Source organism: Tachypleus tridentatus, chromosome 10, assembly GCF_004210375.1.
Source record: "Tachypleus tridentatus isolate NWPU-2018 chromosome 10, ASM421037v1, whole genome shotgun sequence".
Taxonomy (NCBI): Eukaryota; Metazoa; Arthropoda; class Merostomata; order Xiphosura; family Limulidae; genus Tachypleus; species Tachypleus tridentatus.
The window spans coordinates 154,778,292-154,801,408 of NC_134834.1; the positions used below are offsets into that span (position 1 = coordinate 154,778,292).

The window sequence follows — 23,117 nt, forward strand, 5'->3', positions numbered from 1 at the left end:
ATAATTTTCAATACATTACCTCCACTCACATAAATAGCTGAAATTCCACATTGAAAAGGTGGAGAAATCTATTCATAGGAAAGAAAGAAGCATTCTTCAGAAGCATCTGAAGGACAACCCTAAACAGTAGATCATGTTAGTAGAAGATCATATGTGGGAGACCACACCACTTCTGTATAAGGTATACTCTTTGCCCATTGTGGAAAGAAGCTCCATAGATAGAAGGTAAGATGGATGAGCACAAAACCATAAATGTGTCAACCTAACTGTTATTGGAAAGGCATAGATCTCTTCTGCCTTCATCTTATACAAATCTAAATGAACACAATTAAATTACACTATCTTCTATAAAAGCATTTTTCTTATAACATTTAAAAAAATAACTATTTTGCAACATTACCAACAAGCTAACAATACTAGTCACCATATTCTATGATTATGGGCATATTGTGTGAATTGCCAAATAACACCTCCTTCATATCACATGCAGGTGTATGATTCCTTATTCACACATGCTACATGATCACCCTGAAGCTGTATCAGCTAGGCAAAGAAACTGCCACCCTGCCTTGGTGGAAGAAAATCTATAGCAGTATCATCAAAAGCCAATAAATGTCAAGAGATCACTCTAAAAAACGTTACAAGAAGGATACGCCTAGAGCTCAGTCCTCTCAAGACTTAAGTAAGAAAAACAAAAAGGACAAGTGTAAAACCTTTAAAATAGAAAATTAAGGAAACAAGATATGAATGAGTGAGATAGCATTATAATACTTGATGGTTTTTGACATGGTTAAACCTCAAAGTAAATGTGGCCATCATTCTACCCATTCTTACTTTGTGTTTCACTTTGAACTTTGATACAATTATATATTTGAAGCAAGCTTTATTAGTTGTTTATTCTTTCTTAATACTCAATAAATTTTCAAAAAACAGCCTTTTTCATACTATTCTTTTGTCTTGCTCCTTACAGTTAAATAACTATAATGTCTCCCATAAGCAAAGTATGACTTCTGGAGCTTCCTGTCTAACTTCTAACACCACATACCCCTCTTATGATGTCACGCATTTTGTTACTTGTATAAATTAATTACATACATGCTACCTACTTGGTTGCTGAAACAAAGTTTACAATTGGGAAATTTTGCTATATATGTATTTCATTTAGTTTGAAAAGCTACCATGTTACAAAAAAAGCACATGAAGTAGAACTGGGAAAAATGGCCACACTTACTTTGATTTGTACAGTGTTAAAAACCATTGAGTGTTACAAAGTTATTCTACCCATTCTTACTTCCTAATTTTAAGTACAAAAATTCTTTAAACTTGTATAATAGTTTAGTTGTATGTTTTAGAAAATAAAATGTATACAGCATGAAACACACTTTCATACCTTTAACTTCTCAATTTCTGTCTTAGCAGCTTGCTTGGCCTTCCCAATGGCACAACCATAGTATCCCTGCAACAAACAAAGAAAGCTTCTCTACAATCCACAATTTTCCTGCATGTAGTTAGGTTTATAATCATTACAATAATTTACCTCTAGAAATAAATAAAACATTTCATGTAGCTTTCAACTGTAACTCAAGGTTTTAGAACTAAAGAACATGTTCAAATTAAAATATAAAAGTGCAAAAGAAGCTTAAATTAATGAGACCATAACATGGTCACATGGATCTAAGAAAATCATAACTAGAGCATGTAACAAACACAACTGCATCAAAAAACTCTCTGAAATCTGTCATAAAAGAAAACATACAAGTTGATTTAAGGTGTAAAATAAGACCTTATACACTTCCAAATGTATATAAAGCATAAGTTTGCATTTTTTTGTTCAGAACTTTCGTCACAAATTTCTCAATCAAATGCTACAAACCTCATAGCATTAGAAAAGCCTTTGTTCAATGAGTCTAGATTGCACTTTGGCTTTTTTTCCCCATTCAAAATCATCTTACCTGTTCTTTCACAGTCAAACTTTTTAATGCAATGAGTATGCCACACACAATGCCATTGTCATGATGTGATGACTGGCTTTGATTACAACTTCATATTTTTTAAATTGCAAAGTATTTCACACAAACAGCACTTAACCTACACATAATTTCCTAAAAATTGATGATCACATTAAATATATTTTATTTTTTTAGGTCTGCAATATGCATGCACAGTTCATTCAAAACCATATGCTTATCACTTTTGTGAACAGGTGAGGTGTTAATATACAATCATCTAAATTTACCTTCATTACAATTTCATATTTACTTTAATATAGCTTTGGATCATGCCACAAACTGCTTTTAGTTACTTTTTCTTTACTACAGGTTTTATTCTTCATTTCTGTGAGTTTGTTTCAGCTCATAAAACCTTATACACTGAACTCTTGTAACTCTTTCATACTCTATACGGTATTATAAATATCATTATTTTTCACGTAAACTTATTAAACAATGTTACACCTATGCGAGTTTGACTGTCCGATCTTAAGCATTTTTCTCAAATAGACTAAAAATTATTGATCTAACACAATACCTGCAAGAAAGCACGACTTAAATAGTGTACATGAAAACTACCACAAATGTTTTGTGGGTCACAGCCAGTATCAATGATTTTAGTACATGCAGAATTTATTACTAAAATTTTACTAATTTATTGTGAACATATTTGGATTGCCAAGCTGTTATTAGAAACAGTGTAGATCACTGTAAATTACTACATGAAATTAAACTTTACAAAGTATTCAAAGGTATGTTTACATACATATATTACAGAAAAATATAACGTTAATAAGAACAATACCATTTTACTTAATTAAACATATTTCTTGTCTTTATTTTAAAAATCACAATACTATTACAACCTACTGTAACTAAGTAAGGATATAACAAGCTTATTGAATGAATACTGAGCCAATCAGTTGCACTATAGGCATGTCCACATGATAGGTAATAATTTCTGAAATTCAGAAAGTATCCCATATTCAGAATTTTTAAAAAAATATCTATTTATCAAGAAAAATCACACACATCCTATTCTGTCTTTTGTTATACATATTTTGATGCACTACAATGAACAAAATTGACTCCTCCAGTTTTAACTGAAAGTGTGTGGGTAGTTAGAATTTTCAATCCTCTGGCTCTAACTGAAAACAATGCTGTACAAAAATGTTAGGACAAGAGAATATTGTGTAATTCTTATCATTTTATGGGGTTTATTCTTGCATCCTATTACAGAATGTAACTTTCAAAACTATGGTAATGCTTCACTGATCCCTGTTGACAAATGAATGAGCAAGGGTGAAAATACTTATTCTTCAGTATTTCCATATACTTGGGTACCAAGGGCATGTTATAATGGATCTGCTTGAATGAATGTACTGATTATACTTTGGGTCTAAAATAACTGTCATGGCAGAAAGAAGGTAGCAAGGAGCTATATGCTAGAATAAATCAACTAAAAAGCATTCCACAAATAAACCTTGAAAAACATTTTTAGACTATATATTAAGTTTTTTGTATCATGCCCTGTTCCAAAAAACATAGAGAACTGTCAATAAAGCAGCAAATTTGCATATTGAAAAACAGGAAAGAAAGAGACAAAACACCTAAACTCAATGATACTGATGTTAAGTATCATTGTTTATGCAGCCTATGGGACAGAAAAAATACTACCACTGATCTCAAGCATGAGATAAACGACCATGTAAAGAAAGGTTTCTAGATATATAGTATCAAGAAGATTCAATAATAATGGAATATTTGGTCATGTAGCAATTAATAAATCTTTACTTTGATCTCTAAATATTGTCAAGAGAATGAAATTTGCAAAACAAGGAGATATTTGCAAAAGAAATGGAACAGTGGATCAGAGTAAGAACCATCAGTTACCATCATGGTTTACACATTACTAATAAAGGATTCTACTGCCAAGATAATGACCCTAAACATTCATCTACCCCCTTGCAGAAATAAATCAAAAGTTACAAATTATTATGGGAGTGTACTAGTGACATTTGAAGTAAAATCATAAAGGACACTTTGATTAAATACGTTATGCCTGAAAGACTGTCTGTAGTAATAACTTTAATAAAAGCAAAAGGAGGAAAAATATTAACTGTCTGCTGAACAAGTACTTTCAGTTGTTGTTGTACTAAATATGAAGATTAATAAAATTTTGATGTTTCACATGTGATTTATCTTCCACTGTTCTAACACCTTTGCATTTTTCTAATTCTATGTGTTAAGATTTTTCTCGTATTCTATATCCAACTGGATGTAAGCATGTGAGCAGTTAACTTAGTATGTTATATTTAACTGAAAACAAGTGTAAACAAATGCTAACTCTGTATCTTTCTAAGCTGCTCAACCAAATAACTTACCCAAGATATTCCTGAAGGGTCAACACAATACAACTGAGGTCCATCAGGTTCTGATGCAGCCATGAGAATACTGCATCCAAATGGCCGGACAGCACTGTACAATGTGTAAGCATGCATATACATAGCCACTCTGTCCTTAAGGTACTGCAAACCAAACATTTAATTCAACCATTTATATGACTATACATAATTGCATGTGAAAACTCCTTTAAAGTTTTGGCTGTTCACAAACAAACTATTGTTTCATGACCAAACAAACAAGTCTTTACCCACCTGACAGCAACATATTTTCATATTAAATTCAATAAAATATGATTGTGCTGTTCTGCCTACAAGTAAAGAAGAAGCTAAAATTTAAAAAGTATAGCTATTACACATTGAACTGTTCTTTCTTGTGTACAGATGTAATTTTACAATTGGAAAAAAATTGCTCATTTGCATCACAAGAAGCTCATATGATTTCATATAGAACTATGGATAGTTATTAAACTGTTTTTTCTAGCAAAAATTTGAGCACTCTCAGTGATTAGGTTTTTTGAACTTTCTAAACTGCCAGATTACTATTTAACTGTTTGTAATTGTCATCACAGAAAGTAATGGTTATTTAAAGATCATCCAGTCAGAACAATTGTTTGTTTGGTACATAACCTACTAGTCACTTTTGGTTGATATTTGTTATAAACAATTTTTGTCACAAAATAAAGGAAAGATAGGAAAAACCTTTCCAGCCTCTCAAGATTGCAAAACTACTCTGCATACGTCTTAGAACCAACTGTTTAACTCTAAATGGGCCAATCAATATTATTTCTCATTACTTCTTCTTTAGTCTACATTTCTTTTAACATTGGGAAGTTATGCTGGGACAGAAACTCGAGAATGTACACTAACTTTCAAGCTGTATTCTCAATACAAAAAAATTGAAATATTCCCAATGCCAGCTGTTATTTGTCTACATTTTAAAAATATTAAGAAACAATCTCACACTTGAGTAATGTTTGAACATGAGATAATTTATTCAACTTAACATTTTAAATACAGTAATTCAGTTTCAATGCATGAATTATGGTTCTTAATAATGCTACATTTTGTTTTCCTGACTGACAGAAACCAAAACACTTGCACAAAAATCTTATATTAATGTCTGCAGGAAAATGCATCTTTGACAAACATCAAGGTTTTTTTCTATAAATTACAATGTTCTCTAACAATAACATAAATTTTGAAAACAAAATCATAAACTTTGAATTGAGGGATTTCTCTGAAGTAGCAAGCCCTGCTGTTTAGCATTGCAGGCAGAATTGGTATGGAAACTTCACTATAAATTTATTTATAGAAGTAGCTTAAAAAGGATAATATTGTATATGAGCTGAATGTTAGCCAAATGTTGGAGAAGAAATTGTAGCTATACTTTCAAACTACTTTGTCTATTTACATGAAACTTGGTAAGCTTTCAGTAAAATATGCAAATCTGTTGTACAAATCTGTTGTTACACAAAACATTGATTTGTTACTAAAGATGAGTCTGTGAAATGATACTTGAAAAATGAATTTCCAATAAATATTTACCTCTCCACATACAGTAGCTATTTCTAATACATCTGCCTTTCAGGATTTTTTGTGCATGTTGCTAGCTTTGAGTTATAGCCACCTAAGATGTGTATTATAACATGAACTGCACTAGTGCATGGTGTAATTGTCATATGAGTCTTTCCCCAGTAGGAAGGCATTGCATCCTCCATGAACTGCAGACCCCTCTAAGCACTTGCACTGGATATTAACTTAATTCTTAGACAAAGCAAGAACAATTTGTACTAGTAGTGGAAAGGTGTAAAGAGAAATAAGTATCTCTCAAAATTTTGGAAATATACATTCAGATAAAGAAATTGTAAACTTCCAAAACAACAGACCTGCCTCTCTTCACACTCTATAGTGGGCATTACTAGAATGATAACATTCATGGGAGGCCACATTTATCTCATGCAGAGTATACTCTAATTGAATGGAAGTATGAAAGGAGCATGACATAATCAGACCATGTATCATAAGGAGAGGAAAAAAAAACGTGGCCAACTGAGCATTTGTATGCAGCAGATCAGTTGGACATAAAGCATAGTGTGGCTAGGGCAAAGGTTATACCATGTGATTTGATATTCATTCTGTTGTACAACATCAATATAACTTAAATATAGGAATGTGGGCAAGTCCCTTCCCGTTGCATGAGAACACTTTGCTCCAAACCACTGGGAAATTGGCATATTTTATAATAGTTGATAACCTGCACCATGCTGACAAGGGCATCCCATTATAGTCTCAACTCAGACTATCTCCTAAGGATCACACAAGTAGTTGGTGTCCCCAGTGGCTAGGGTTTCCCATGCTTCACTCAAAAACTGTTGGGAAGGAATTCATACTGGGGAAACACCCAAGAGATGCCAACCCCCATTGAACTTTACCACTACAAAGATCTTTTACTGGAGAAAGTGCAATGAGGTACTATAAAACCTAATTTGAAAAGCCAGCATGCACAAGCCTGGAAAGTGGGAAGACAATCCCAGTGCTGGTTTTCTTCCACAATAGTGCATGGAAGGTACAGTCCAGAATGGACAGTGAAGTATATACAGATATATTATCACAGTAGTCTTGTGGAAAAATCCCATCTCAACAGTAGGAGTTCCAGAAGCAGAGAAGACAAGTTTAATGCTTTCTATAGCTCATCAACTGATGCAAATTTAAGGAAATAAGTATATTATGTTGGATGACAAGACCAGTAGGTGGTGAATTGGAGTACCTTATAAACAGATAAGGAAATTAAAGATGCACTTACCTGGTAAAGAAAGTGAGTAGATTGGAGAATAATGTCTAAATGTAGCCAATATCCTATGGGAGGCAAAACCACCAGATGGGGGATATAAAAAATGGTAAAGATGTTCACTTTGTACACATTCCAGCTTGGAATATCATGCCCAAGGGTCACTGAACATGCAAGGCCAGAAAATGAGTCAAGTGTTGCATTTTATGTGGTGAGACATGATAAAGCCTGCAAGCATCCTGTCTGATCAAGGGAGTCAATCAGTTAAGAGTTTCAAATTTTCCAAGTTATAACAGATTGGCAAATGAACCTGATGTGAGTAGGCTCAAAACAGAGAATCTAATGTATGAAAGCAAATATCCCTAAAGTAAATAACACCCCAACAATTAATATGTCATATGATTGTCAAATTGTCAGGGTCAATCATAACTAAGTGATTCATAAGATGAGGAAGGAAAGCACCCAACTGACAGCTATGAGTTCTAGAATATTGATGTGGAAGGTATTCTTTAAAGGAAACCAATCCCAAGCCCATGAACTTTTCTAGAGATGTATCCCAATCCATAGGCATAAACTGGTAAAAAAAAAAAGGAAAAACAGATGGAGTGGGTATCAGTGAAATACTGACCACAGTACTTGCATGATACAGCCCCAAAAATGGGTTCTGAAAACAAAATGTAACAGTGTCACACAAAAGAACAGGATTTTGAGAAACTTTTCATTGTTTGTTCAAAGTTCATTGAAAAAGACGTATGTAAGCCGAGCTACGAAGAACAAAGTATTCCAGACATGAGAGTCCTCAAAAAAAATGGAATCTTTTATAAAGGAAGTATGGAGAGGCAAGAGTTGAGATGACTAGATAATCTATGCCCCACAGATGAATGAGAAAAGGCTGAGCTCAACCAAGTCAAGAAATAAAAGACTCCTTGGTGGATTTGAAGAGTCAACCAGACAAGCAATCTCTTGGAGAAGTGATATGGCTGAGATGTGGAGAGAAGCCAGATGTATGTGTAATAATGGAAACAAAGTTCAAGACTGTGGATGTGGGGAGAAGATACTCCCATGATACTATGTTTAAGACAAGCTGCTAAAGTGATGCAGAAGGAGAGAGCTCAAAACTGGTACACCTGATCATGGTGAATGACACAAAGGAAATGATGTGAGGACAGAACAACTGGAAAAAAAAAATACCTCTAAGACATCAACCTTTATAATCCACAGTCCAGGAGAAAAGGATCAATGGAGAGGAAGAAACTCCTCCTTGAACCAAAGAACCACCAGATAGTGACTCAGAGAGGAAAAGTATATGATGAGATGCTAGTTCCCAGTACTTTTGGGGACAACAAAAAAACAAGAATGAAATCCTGAAGAGAGTCAAATAACCCTCTTGCTAAAAACTCTCATACCATGGCCTTGAGACTGAAGATCAGGAGGAGGAGGAAAAACAGAACAGAAAAAAACAAAACAGAAAAATAAAACAAATGTGAACAGAAAGGTCATATATAAGAACTTGAATGGCTCACTGGCCACAAAATGGAAGCAAAAAATCTGTGAGCAAAAGAGATGTACTTTTACAGGACTTATGCTAACTGGGTACAAAGAAAGGAAGACACTGATGGAACATGTGATGGCCAACCCAATGAAAGTGGCAGCAAGAAACAGTAGAAAAACACAAGGTAAGAAAAGGGTTTACAGGGTTTAAGAACAGAAGTGGACTCATGAGGTTGTGAGAGACAAGAAACCAAGGAGAAAAGGGAGAACTACTGTTGTGCAACCTCAGCCAATCTCCAAAATGTTAAGAACACGTCTGAGCAAAATAATCTAGTTGGAGGTCATGTAAGTACAATAGTGGAATCAAGTAAGCAGGGTAAAGCAGGAGAAGAAATCCTGTTACTGAAAAGGGCCAACCCATAGATCACCAAAACAATTATCTGGATCCTGGTTTATGGCTTCAGAGAGGAGATGGAGAGAGGATAGGTAAAAAAAACAGACTGGTAAGAAAAAGCTGAAGACAGGAAAATTGAGCATTAGTGTATTACTAAAATCAAGGGTTCATTCCCCCCAGGCAGGTAGAAGAGTATGAATAGTCAAGAGATACAGAAGAAAAATTAAAAAACAAACCTGAATAATCTAGTCCACAAAGAGATTTGGAAGAAGAGCTTTGTCTTAAAAAGGTATAAAAGCAAGAATGTGTTAAAGAACCCATGGAATGATGAACTATAAAAATAACATCTTCCACAGTCAAAGAGCCTCCAGTGGATGTAAAAAAGGAGTGACATTAATAGCATCACCAAAACGTCAAGAGAAGATAAAAGATGGCATCACTTGATCATTCATGGTTTTAACAATTATCCAGATTCATTTTTTGAAGATATGTAGTGGTTACATAAATTGAAATCATAATAATTAAAACAAATTAAAAGAAAAACAAAGAAACTTAACTGTGAAAAGGCAACATAAATCTGACAAAACCGATTTTGACTAAACTTAAACATGCATTAAAGATAGTGGCAACAATAAGAATGAAGCTAATTTTGAGAACAAGTGCTTAAGGGGATCTATTAAACATGGAGGATGTGTTGCCTTCTTTTTGTTAAACAGCCACTGTTTTAGGTGAAAGATAACCCAAGGCTAGTGGAATGTGCAAAATCTCAAAGGCAAATGCACAAGAAATAGCTGCTATATGTAGAGAGATAAACCTACTTTTCTAGAATTTCAAAATTGTAAAAAAAGAACAATCAAATGATGAGTGATTTAATCGAAAGTAAAAACATTTTTTGAAACTAAGCACTACAACCACTTCACCTTGAGAGGCACTGAGGATCCATAGTCAGCCCTGTAGTTAGAAGCCTCTGTTCTTGCTGTTTCTACTAGCTGTCTGGCATCAGCTAAAAGGCCAGCACATGCCTATTCAAATAGTTTATACAGTTAATTCCAAAAACCTAATTAGATTTCATGTAAGATTTGTACACCTACGAATTTATCTTTGCTAAATGTATATTTGAAATACTTTTGTAAGACTGGTATAAAAAAACAGCTTACACTACAAAGCTATAAATAATAGACCCTTCAACAGTTTCTTCAAATCTGATTAAACTAATTCACACAGGATAAAAAATTAAACATATCAAATTGGCTTTAGGTAGTGTGTACTAATTCATTTGGAAAATTGTAACATGCTTTACCAAACTACACAATCTGAAGATTGAGTCTCAAAATGCAAAATGTCAATTCCATACTACCACAGGTATATAAAGTTCCTTATACTGTTCAAAATGGAAAAAAAAATCAAAAACAACACAAAACAAAGTAAAAGTAAGATCATCTCTCAGTATAATGCTATCTTCAGAAAACTATTTTGTGTTTGTCATCATTTTGTTGTTTTAAGAGCTATTTTGTTTAAATAATCATTAACACATTGCAGATGTCTTGAATTTACTCATGTTAAGTGCAGAGCTTTAAAACAATGCATTTGAAAGGAGTCTGATTCATTTTATTTTGTTCCAGATGGTCATTATTTTTCTGATATTTGCTTAAAATACCCATATTTTTATAAGTGGCTTCTCAAAGAAACAACATATTGAGTGAAGATGAGATAATTACTGAACTATTCAATGATAATTTGTCAAATTTTCCAAGTGAAGGTGAAGATCCTGATGTGGATGTTTTTGTGGATCATTCTGATAGTGACTCTAGCTACACCAACATTGTTAGACCCACAAAGATATGTAAAGTTGTCATGATCTCAACTGAGTCTGAACCAGAAAGTGATTAAAATTCTATAAATGTTCTTGTTAGTGATTCATTTACCCACTGTGATAATGATAATTGGTTAGAAGTAGATATTCCATCAAACTTGGAAATGTTTGAAGGAAATCAAGAAAACTATTCTATCAGTTCTTGCTCCCAATCTTGGATTATGGCACCACAGATACAAGGACAATTATTACAACAGTACTTCCACTGCAAACCTGTTCCTACAACATAAAACAAGAGTCTGTGGAACAATCAGAGTGAATATACAGTTGACACCAAGCCTGAAAGCAGAAGTTTCAATGCAGAAAAGGGTGAAATAGCTTTCTGTAGAAAATGTTCTTGTTTTCTTATGGAAAGATGAGAAGTGAGAATGGTTTCAACCTCCATGACTCATCTGTTTCTACCAGCAGTTTTTACTTCTCATGGGAAAAGAATTGAAACAAGATACATGTGCAAGTTTAGTGAGATTCCACTCCATATAGTAAAATATTTCATATGATACCACACTTTAAAAATTTACCAGATATCTTCATATATATTTTGTAAGTTTCAAATAAATAATAAAAAAATGTAGTTATGAACAAAAAATGCATCTGACTCCTTTTAAACTCCACATTATAATAAATGACATACAAAGATGCTCTAGATGAATACAAAAACTCCTGACCCATCTGCAATCTATTAAATTTTGGAGGAAATCAAGAATGCAATACATAAGGTAAATAACTTAATGGAATATGCAAAACTTAAATTCTTAAGATGTCAAAAAATAAAACATTCTCTTAATCTAAGCAATGTGCTGTTACTAGTGGCAGGGCAAATAGTATTTTAAGTTATATTTACAAAAATATTGCATATAAATTCAGAGGTTATAATTTCATTGCATAAATCACTAGTCACACTTAAATGTGGAGTATTATGTTCATTCTTAGGCACCCCCGTATTGTAAGAAGGGCACTGATTTGTTGAAAAAGCTCTGAAATTGTTTTTCCTTGAAAAAAACAGCAAAACTGAATTTGATGAGGAGTTTAAGTTTGTTAATGGAGTTGATGGTGTCAATGAATCATGTATTTTTTTTAATTAATCATGAGAATGGTAGAACATGGGAACACAAATATAAATTTTGGCAACATAAGAGTAGCCTTTAGTTAAGAGTTTTATTTTTCTAAAAGGGTAGTATACCTTTGGGATGGGTTTCCTCGAGATGTGGTAAAATTGGTAGTTTAAAGGAAGGTGTGACAAAATTTTGAAAGGTTGGGACAGGCCTCAAGTTTTAATTTACTAAAACACTTTTAGGTTTACTTTAATGGTTTAGCAAGTGTAAGCAAAAAACGGTCTACAGAAACAAAACAAGTCACATTAAAGAAAAACCATTATCAACAGATCCCAATACTGTCAACTTACCACCCCAACATGCCGGTCAATGGAAAAAATTCGTTTGTTAGCTCCTGCTTCATATAGTTTTGATGTCACTAATTTCTCAACAGCAAGTACCACACCATCTTTACCACGCAAAGCTATTGCAGTCCTAAAGAAACAGCATATATACATTTTTTTATTCTGATAAACAAAAATACAAAATTCTGCAAAAATTAAAAAGATCCCCAAAGTACAGACTATAATGTGGGATATAAAACGTACTTTACGTATTGGAAGTAACAATGAAAGTAGGGGATACATTGTTCATCAGTCCTAGACTCCATTTGCCAGTCTTGCATGAAAACACTGATAGATGATAATAAATACTCAAAATATATAGAAATTAGGACAGCAAGATTTAGGTGCTCAAGCCAACAATGTCTCACACACACATATCACCCTTCACTACCTAGAGACAGTTATGGGAAGGTGTCTGCTCTTCAAAATAAAGAAAAAAAAATGATAATAAGGTACTATATCACTTGGAGGTAAGATAAACATACCTCCTGAAGTTGACATTCCAGCCAGTGGAAGTAAGGCACTAATTACTAGCCTAGTAGACAAACTATACTAGTATAAAGAGTTCCAACCAGTTATTTAAACTAACTAGTACACTCTCGACTGCCACCCATTAGGTCCACTGTAACTATCAATTTTCAGACTCCAAACGAGTCTTTATATGCAATAAGATGTTCATATGCATAACACTAGTACCAAGTTGTTTAAAGTACCTTATGAACAAAAGTATTAAAAATACAGAAACTTTCAGTAAAATTTCCTTACTTCTTACTTCTTTACAGTTATTTATTATATAATATAAAGTTAACTAAGATTCTAGTAAGGACAAACCATAACCATTATGTATAAATGACCTAAACAATGAAAAATAAATTATTAAAAGACAGAAAAACAGGAGAATTTTAAGTTTGTCACAAATTATGCAATCTTCTGTTTGAATGAATAATGCATTTTAGTGGAAAGCTTTACACTACTCTTAATGAGGTCTTTGTCTCTACATACCCACTGTTCTCAACAGCTTTCTGAGCATATTCAACTTGGAAAACTCGTCCATCAGGAGAAAACTGTGATGCTGAAAGATCATACTGAAATAGAGTAAACAGATCTAAGCAATTACTGACATGTGGATTTTTCAGATATATTTAAAATATCTTGAAGTTTAATAGGTAAACTGGATCATGTCCAACTTCCTATAGATTACTAACACGCCTGCAGTTTGTTTATTGTCTTAAAACTTTAACGTCCTACAGTAATCCCTGCATTCTGAATTGAAAAATATCCATTTTTCTCTATCATTCATAAAAGTTGAGCCAAATTTTGTTATGCTTAAAATGTTGGCAACCACTATCTAGACCAATCATGACAAATATAACGAAAGAAAATGTTCACTGTGGTGAACAAAATACTTTGATTTAAATAAGTATATTCTTTTGTTCCCACTTTGTAAAAAATTAATATTTTCATAATCCACATAGCTAAGTTATGGAAAATCCATCATTAAAACAAAGTTTTATGAAGTTTAGATTTGCATGCCTTTATAATCAATTAAAATTAAATTTATAGTCTTACTGAAAACAAACACTTGAAATGTTTTCAGGAGGTTTGAGATTATGCAAATAACACATGAGAATTTTTGGACAAAAACTAGTTTTCTTAATCATAACATGAAGTCATTTTGCACTCAGACTGGTAATGAAACATTGTCAAAAACAAATCTTTAGTAAAAAATATTTCATTAAAAAGTCTAGTTTTCTATGTATGAAAAACTTGTAATCTTGATTAATAGCATACCAAATTTTGTGAAGATACACATGGTCTACACCTTTGCACCATAACTTTTGATATAGCAACTAGTGTATGTCATACACAAGCCTGTAGCAAAAGGGTTAAATGCCCTTAGTGATATTTGCCTCATGACACCTACATCAATACACCCTCTATCCAGGTACTGTATATAAGCACATCCTTCATATAAGATTATCACCTTTTAGACTGATCCAATCCACAGTCTTAAACACCATCTTTTAACATGGAGGAGGTATTATTGGAAATACACTTTCAATTTAAGAAAGCTTTAAATTTCCAAGACATACTTACTCTTCTCACACTGCACCTAGAATCCCATATTAATAAAGTGGAGGGCAAGTAAGGGCTTTCATTCCTTTCTTGGCGGAAAATGACATCCTCACTACTTGTCAGGCCCCAACCAGGTAGCCAAGATTCCACTTCTCAGGGTTAGAATTATAGGGCCATGGTTCCTACAATCCATGTTGTTGGCTCAGGCACTTGGACTGTAATAGATGTATTTGTGAGTGGATCCCATCCTGTAGCTATAGAGTGATGCATTTCCACCAGCTGAAATCACAAGGTAAGCAACACCAAATTGGTCAAACCCTCTTTTCAACTGAAAAAGTCTGAAAAGCAAACCTCAAACTCAAAATAACAGGATCCTGTATGCCAGACTCATCCTGAAAAAACAGAACTCATCAGGTTTGAAATTATAAACACTCATCTCCACTCCCCAATCATTTGGGCAATATAAATTCTATTTGTCCCTGGAATAAAAGAAAAGATGTGGAACAAGCTAGGATCAAGCAAGGGCCCACAATGGATTATTATACATTCAGAATTACAAGTAAACCATGGGCACTCTTCCACAAAAATATACTGAACCAATATTGATCTAAAAGAAGAGCTACACTCAACCCAAACAGAGAGCCAAGTGTTAAATCTCAACCAGTATTACTAGTAGACTGCCACATAGGCTGGGGTCTCTCCTACAAATATCTTGAGGGAAAAACTCAGAATCTCAAGGAGGGCCCACAATTTTGCCCTCTTTTCCAAGAGAGAAAGAAATTCACTGAAAAGTCTAGAGGAATAACCTTTGTTCACCACCTCAGTGACTGGAAACTGGGTGTGATAAGGACTTCCTAACTCCATTATTATAATTTGGAGGATAATGGAGTCCTGATGAATAATGCCCTGGTAACATTGCAATAAGTGAAACAAGTTCCCTAACTTTTTATAAGCAAACTGACCCCAATCCTCTGTAGAAACACCACTGGACTGAATATACATCTCCAACTCACAACAAACAAGGTCAGAGAGCGTCAACTATGAGTGTACACCCCCTCTCCAACTGTTGAGCCATGCCAGATATTTGAAGAGGGAAAGAAGGGACCTTATTTGTCTCCATTCCATAAACAGTAATTTTGAAATTCATGGCATATATTAACTTGCCAATTTTTTTCCTTTTACAGAAAATGAACTACGTAAAAGGAATGCTCAAAGTATCTCCAGTGGTTGTAGTACGGAGAAAAACGTTAATGAATACTCTATCAAGAAAAGTGATATCTGAATGAAATGCTTATATACAGTGTAGGGAATACATCAACATATGTATCAAATGCAACAAGACAGATATCGTCAAGGGCAATTAAGTGAGCAATGAAGAAAAAATCAGATTAATGGTCAGATAGGCAAATAAAGGAAATCCTGTTTTGAAATAATTATTTCATCCTTTGGGTATCCTCATTTGAATGATATTTTTTTATTCTAATTCTAAATAACATCTTGGGATGTTTGGCCAGCTTAAGACATCTAGATTAGTCTTTAATCCACATATTAAGTTAACAATGGATAACAGTTTTTCTAATAAGAATGTAATAAGTTCATTTTCTTGCCAATACCAAATCCAACAAATGTTGGAAATATCCTATAAATAATCAGACAGTTACATACACATGCTACCATGTGTAGACATCAATATGCAAGTAATCAAACATTTTACGCATGTGATAAATATGAGCCCTCTATTTATCAAAGTTCACTGAGTACACCAATTTTCCAGAAAATCTGAAACAAGAGGAAAAAAATGTTTGAATCAGAAAAAACTTGGTAAATTGGATGGTCAAGAATGTGAGAAAATATGATTAAAAACATGCAAATGAAAACATTTAACAAATACCACCTGAAAAATAACCTATTCAGGTAAAAGGAAAGACTATACCATAATTGTTGAGAGAAATCTAATATCTTTAACAAAATATAATTTTAGCAACCTCCAGATTTTAAGTAATCAGTAAGAATATTGTTTTCAGTTTCACAAGACTTCATTTATTTTCAGTTTTGTAGTATTTTAACAGAGTGTGCAGTATAGCTGTTATAACAATACTTAAAAGTTTTAGTTAAAACACTTTCACCTCTCTAACCTCATACTACAAATACTGAATGAAAGTTTAGAGGTTATAATCTTATACTTTAGGTCACTATTTAGGCCTCATTTATAATGTTGTATTGAAAGTATTATGAAGTATACCAAGAATGGAAAGACTCATATCATATGAGCAGAGGATAAGACCTCTGAAATAATTTACTATTAAAAACAATGAGTTAGAAAGGATCTGATTGAAATGTTCAACATTGTTATTAACCTTACCACTACATGTATCCTTAACTGCTCATAATACAAAATTTTAGTATGTTACATTCAAGTAAGAAAGCTGACTAATGAATAATGGTAACATTGTCTAAATTAGAATTATGTTTTTTTAGCTCATGTAAAATACAGAAATAACAAACCTACTTTTGAATACCCCTACAATCTTTGCAGTACCATACTGAGTATTCTACAAAAGAACTGGATGTAATATAGCAAGCAACATTTGTTGTAGGCTGTCAAGAGAATAATATTATGAATAAAAATTACAAATGAGCCATTTTGAATATTTTTCCTGGTAACTCTAACATGCAACACTTTTTTTGTACATTTTTATGTGTACAATCAATTGTAAAAGTTTAATTAAAGTGTTATTTCTACTGAATATATACTGTTTAAGGTGGTTTCTGACTGAACATTTTATTAGATTTTGTGCAGTTACTTACAGTTCCTATTATGAACCACAATCATGGTTCATGATGTATGTTTATATATGCATACACACACATACATATGCACAATTCTAACAGACAGCATGTCAAAAAATAAGATGAACTGGAATTGTAAGTATATGAAACACTAGCTAAACAACAATTTGTTTTAGATCATAGCATGAAAAGTAACTTAACTAAAATGGCTTTAGGACATGACAAACAGCAGACCTAAAATCCATAACTTAAAATTATAATGTAAAAATGATTGCAAGTTATGATGTAAAAAAGGGGTAGTTTACCACATGTCCACACCTGTAAATCATATTTTCAGTTTTGAAGCCTCCCCACTAATAAAGCAGTAAGTCTACAGATTTACAATGGTAAAATCAAGGGTTCAATTTCTCATGTTAGGCTCAGCAGATAGCCCGATGTGGCTTTGCTATAAGAAAAACACACACAGTTTTGAAGCCAATGAGAATACATAGTCTCTCCCTTACTTTTATAGGTAAATATTTATTTCATACTAGGCATTTCACATTTGCTTGTTGACTGTTTTCATTTCATTTAACAATAAAGATTTGTATACATACAGATACAGGTTTCACTTTTAAATTGAAATATATTATGGTTAAATTGTATCATGCTTTGTCAAGTTTAATGCAATGTCTCAAATTATGAGGTAGAGCAGTTTTATTTAAGTTGTTTCAGTTAGACATTGACATAGTTGAAAAGATCAAAACACATATACAATTATTAATTGTATTTTGTTAATTATTAAATACATAAGTAAATAAAAAATTGCAAACTCATTTTAGACTATGAAATTCAGAGATATTGTTTGTTACTTTTGCTATTTAAAAATCAGTGAAATTCCCTATACAGCTCAAAGGGTCAATACCATACTCAACTATACGTGATCCCTTTGACACATGAATAATTACAGCATTTAAACAGTGAAAGTTGAAGCTAAGAACAATATAACACTAACTGTAATATTATAAGTTCACACGTATTTAATACTACTGGTAGCGCAAGAATTACTCTCGCAAACCTTTAATTTGCATTGTGTATTCACGAAAGCAATAACTGGTTAAGCGTGAAGGGGATACTTTCCTAGCAAAATTCAATCTCAGAACATTAACTTAGTTACTAAGCCTACTAATTCTTCAGAGGTGTTTCTTGATGCAAAATTGTAATGGCATAATTGTTTGCATTTTTAACAGTTCTATTTCCAATGGAGAAACAAAGCGAATAAAATATACAGATCTTACCCCAGTGCCAATAGAACTCATTTTTCTACTGTTGCTTGAACACAATTGGAGCGTAAAGAACTAATATCCTAAAACTCCTTGTTCAGACTCACTCGTATTGCCGACTCATTTTGCCTGTACCTGCTACCTGGCGGGGGAAAAAGTATCATTTCAAATTAAAGATTAGATATAGCTTTAGTGTAAATAATTTTCAACACAGTTTTTACAAATTTACTAAGCAAATTTTTTATCAAGTTGATATAACTCGCCTTATGAACATTAGAAACCACGCAGTAAAAAGAAACTGTTAAATTGATATTGTTTCATGTTAACTTTGTTCCTTTGTAAAATTTCAAAGTTGATAATACAAGTAACTTCTTACCACATATGGAAAACATTATGTTGTATATTGTATTTTCAGTGTTATAATTTAGCTGTTTGTTAGAAAAATCTGCTAATCAAGACGAAAACACTATGTCTAGAAAGTCCACAAAAACTGTCCAAAGATACTTAGAAAATTCCTGATAATATAACAATTTAGAAATTTAGTGAAATTTGGAGAAATGAAAGTACATTATACACACCAATAAACAATGTGTGAATATTCGACTTAAAAATTCAGGGGGTGTTTCAGTTCAATATTAGACAATAAGAGTTATTGAGCTTATGCAGTTACTCAGTCGTATAATAAGAAAAGTATGTAAATTTGAATTTATCAGATAGGTGTAGGTAATAATAATTCAGATTCCATTAGAAGTGTTTGTTTGTTTGTTTTTGAATTTCGCACAAAGCTACTCGAGGACTATCTGTGCTATCCGTCCCTAATTTAGCAGTGTAAGACTAGAGGGAAGGCAGATAGTCATCACCACCCACCGCCAACTCTTGGGCTAATCTTTTACGAATAGTGGGATTGATCGAAACATTGTAATGCCCCCACAGCTGAAAGGGTGAGCATGTTTGGCGCGACAGGGATGCGAACCCGCGACTCTCAGATTACGAGTCGCACGCCTTAACACGATGGGCCTTGAACTATATTTTGTTTTAAAGACAGATGGTTCAAGCTAAGATAATCTGGCATGGTCATCTTTTAAGTAAAAAACTGACCAATTGAGTAACAAAAGAGAATATTTTGCAAGTGGAAAGTCAAACTGTTGAAGAGACCAAGATTTCAGTCGACCCCACTTACAGAGAATCATCAAAGATATACTCGTAGATGCCAATGGTTTCACTCAATCAACCACCTATCACGACAAAACAGCCAGCCAGAAACAATGAAAGACAAGAGTCTATTCCATCTGCGTATCATATGTCTTGAAAGAGAAAACAACCAAATCGGATTGAGAATAGACAGTTTTTCTACTATTTATTTGTACATTAGGAATTTTCAATGGACTTCATAATTCAGGTATGGAAGTGTTGTAAGCCTGTTTTCAATATTATAACTTAGTTATTTGCTAAAAAAAAAAAAAGTCATTATGAGTAATGATGCTAAATCTAGAAAGTTCATAAAGGTAGTCCTAGAACACCTAGAAATTTCATAATAGTGCAATAATCTACAAATTTCGTAAAATTTGACAAAACGAGATTATATTATAAATATTAATAATGTGTTTAATCAGTTTGAAGGTTTAGTATGTTAATTCAGTGAGTGATTTAGTGCAGTGTTGACAGTAGCAGTTATCAAATCTATTCAGTCACTCGATTGATTAGCGTGTAAATTGTATAAATAATTTTACTTGTCATTTGGACACAAGCGACGTTAGCATTAAAAAGTGAAAATGTTGTTCGTAAATTTAGGCCTCCTGGATTGCGTTCACTATATTTTACATTTTGTTTCCAGTTTGCTCATTCCTTAGCATTAACTCAGTCAGAACAAATTTCAACACTGTTTAACAAATTCATATCTTGATTGAATCTTTGGTTTGGCATATTTATTCAGTGTAGCCCACAGTTAATTAAGTTCACCTGAATATACTACCCTTGTATATTTAACCCTAACCTTTTACTTTCAAGAACTCATCAACTGTATATACAATATATTTGAATAATGATAATTCACTCATACAGTTGCAAATGTGTGATAATTAACATGCAACGACAAATTTAGCAAAATCGAAAAATATGTTTGAATACATTGTTTCTGTGAGCGCGATAAATGCATGTTTCCTGTTGGCGAAATTACTATTAATTTCTAGATTGTGTAAATAAGTTTCTAAAGCAACTTACACAAAGTTTATAAAATTCAATAATAATATAAAGCTATATTTAAACAGATTTTTATAAACAAAACATTATATATGTGATGTTTTTAGTTTTCTTTTATGCACGACAGTAAGCAAATATATATTTATACAGAATATGAAGAATTTTTAAATACTCAGGCTATTTAAGATATCAAAAACTAATGTGAAGCCCAATCTATTATTCAATCTAATGATTGTTACTAAGTGATACTAGTTTTGAAAAATTCAATGCCTCATAGTAACCCTGTACAGTGGTAAACCAAAAATTCAAATCAGTGTAAGTCGGTGACCGTCATGACATAAAATACTGTTTAGTGTAAATATCATTAATTTGTTTATTTTGTGAGAAAATATTTTATGATTGTTTAGTTTTTTATTATATGAAAGTTAAAAGCAGACGATTATTGGAAGCTGTATTTGTAGCTCATTGATATCGAGAATATAGCGAGCAAACGATTTAGTAATAAACTATAAATAGTATGAGATGAGCTTGAAACAGCAGACAGACAATAGCAAAAGAGACAGCCAAGGAAAAGTTCGACGGGAAGTCAAATGCCATAGAGTGTTAGGTGTAACGTGTAACACGTTAGAGAAAAATTACCATTAGAAAAAGAGATAAAAAGAATAATTTATTCCGTCAAAGCGTGATTCTAAAGCAAATGAGCCTGCCTGAGAGCACTTTGGTAAAAGGAACAAAGTATAGGTAGAAGAAATATGACCAAACCATTATTGGAAGAGCAGTATAAGACTGCGGTAGTAACCCGCGTTAAGACTGTTAAGTGAATTATGTACTGAAAACTAGCGTTAAGATTGTTCAAGTGAATTATATACGGAATACCAGGGCGATAGAAATAGGGAAAGGTAGTTAGGCTTGTTAATTGAAATTCTAAATTGATTGATTAGGCCTAAGTGAACCTTTGTTAAGAAGAAAAGAACCATATAGTGTTTGAGATATTCCTATGATCACTACACTGTAAATATTTTGTTGTACCTATGTTAAACTAGTTTCGAATATATAAATTATTTTGAAAACAAGTGAATGTTCGTTTATTGGTGAATTTATCGCTAACAAGCACAGACACCTACCGTAGAAGAATTCTAAGGCCAACTGCAAGAACAACACTATATATTCATGTAATTAAAAAGTATAAATAAAAGGTTTTAATTGACGACTGGTGAAACACAACCTGACAGTAACACGTGATGAATCCAATGATAGGTTGAGCTTAATATTTATTTTAGTATCGTAAATGAGCTGTTACGTCCCTTGAATTTTATAGTGTGTTGTATTAGAATATAAATCTTTTTTTTTTTTATCCATATTAGAAATGATATTTTTATTGGTATTTTAAATAAGCTTTTGTCTGCCACGATGCTTAAAGGCTTACAACTTACGTGCTAATTTTCAAGTGATAATTCATTGGTACACTTATAAACACATACTTAGAAAGAACTCCAACATTTTGAAATATAATTTTAAAGATTCGCATTGTCGAAAGTAGTTTGTCCAAATAACCAAACGTCAGTCCGTTTAATGCAATTAAGTGATCTTCGTTTGGGTACAAACAGTCAAAGACATACTTATATATAGAATAACATTGTGCTAATACATTGTGGTATTTTCAAGTATTTACTGGTTTACAGAAAAGTATTTTATGGAGCAGATTCACTCAGGAAATAAAAAAGTTTAATCTAATGACTGAGCTTTCATACTGTATGGGCCCGGCATGGCCAAGCGTGTTATGGCGGGCGACTCGTAATCTGAGCGTCACGGGTTCGTATCCCCGTCGCGCCAAACATGCTCGCCCTTTCAGCCGTGGAGACGTTATAATGTGACAGTCAATCCCACTATTCGTTGGCAAAAGAGTAGCCCAAGAGTTGGCAGTGGGTGGTGATGACTAGGAGCCTTCCTTCTAGTCTTACACTGCTAAATTAGGGACGGCTAGCACAGATAACCCTCGAGTAGCTTTGTGCGAAATTCAAAAACAAACAAAAAAAGCAATCATACTGTATGTAAAGTAATGAGACTGGATAAGTTTGTTTGTTTTTTAAATGAACGCAGCCTTTATTATAGAATGAAGAAAAGGCAGCATATATATATAGTAGCACACGAAAAGAGAGTCTTTTCTACTGGAGTCTAATTAGCTCGAAAGCTTTCTTTCTGTCATGACAGACTTTGTCAAAATAAAAAATGATGATCTTAGAGTGTGTTTCTAATTGAATAATTCAAGGTAGAAACTGAACTAAAAAAATGTACCTAAATTAAACACATAAACTTAGTGGTTTCTTTATCCAGTCAATAGCATCACCTTGTTACCTTTGTTATCTTACAGCTTGTTTGCCTTTTACATGCACACAATGTCAACAATCGCCAGCCC

The 23,117-nt window shown here is 32.9% G+C and overlaps 1 protein-coding gene across 2 annotated transcripts in view; it reads right to left on the bottom strand.

The window, feature by feature from the left end:
- Prosalpha7 (proteasome alpha7 subunit) overlaps positions 1-18,655 on the bottom strand; it is a 29,965-nt gene extending 11,310 nt beyond the window's left edge. Inside the window, exons 1-6 of one of the 2 annotated variants that reach the window (XM_076464665.1) lie at positions 18,518-18,655; positions 13,377-13,459; positions 12,342-12,465; positions 9,987-10,088; positions 4,373-4,516; positions 1,391-1,456 (exon numbers count right to left, since the gene is read on the bottom strand). In XM_076464665.1, the coding sequence (XP_076320780.1) occupies positions 1,391-1,456; positions 4,373-4,516; positions 9,987-10,088; positions 12,342-12,465; positions 13,377-13,459; positions 18,518-18,538 (540 nt within the window). In that variant the 5' untranslated portion in view covers positions 18,539-18,655. The remainder of the gene's footprint in view (positions 1-1,390; positions 1,457-4,372; positions 4,517-9,986; positions 10,089-12,341; positions 12,466-13,376; positions 13,460-18,517) is intronic. The other variant, XM_076464666.1, reaches the window with a different exon arrangement.
- Positions 18,656-23,117: the final 4,462 nt, after the last annotated feature.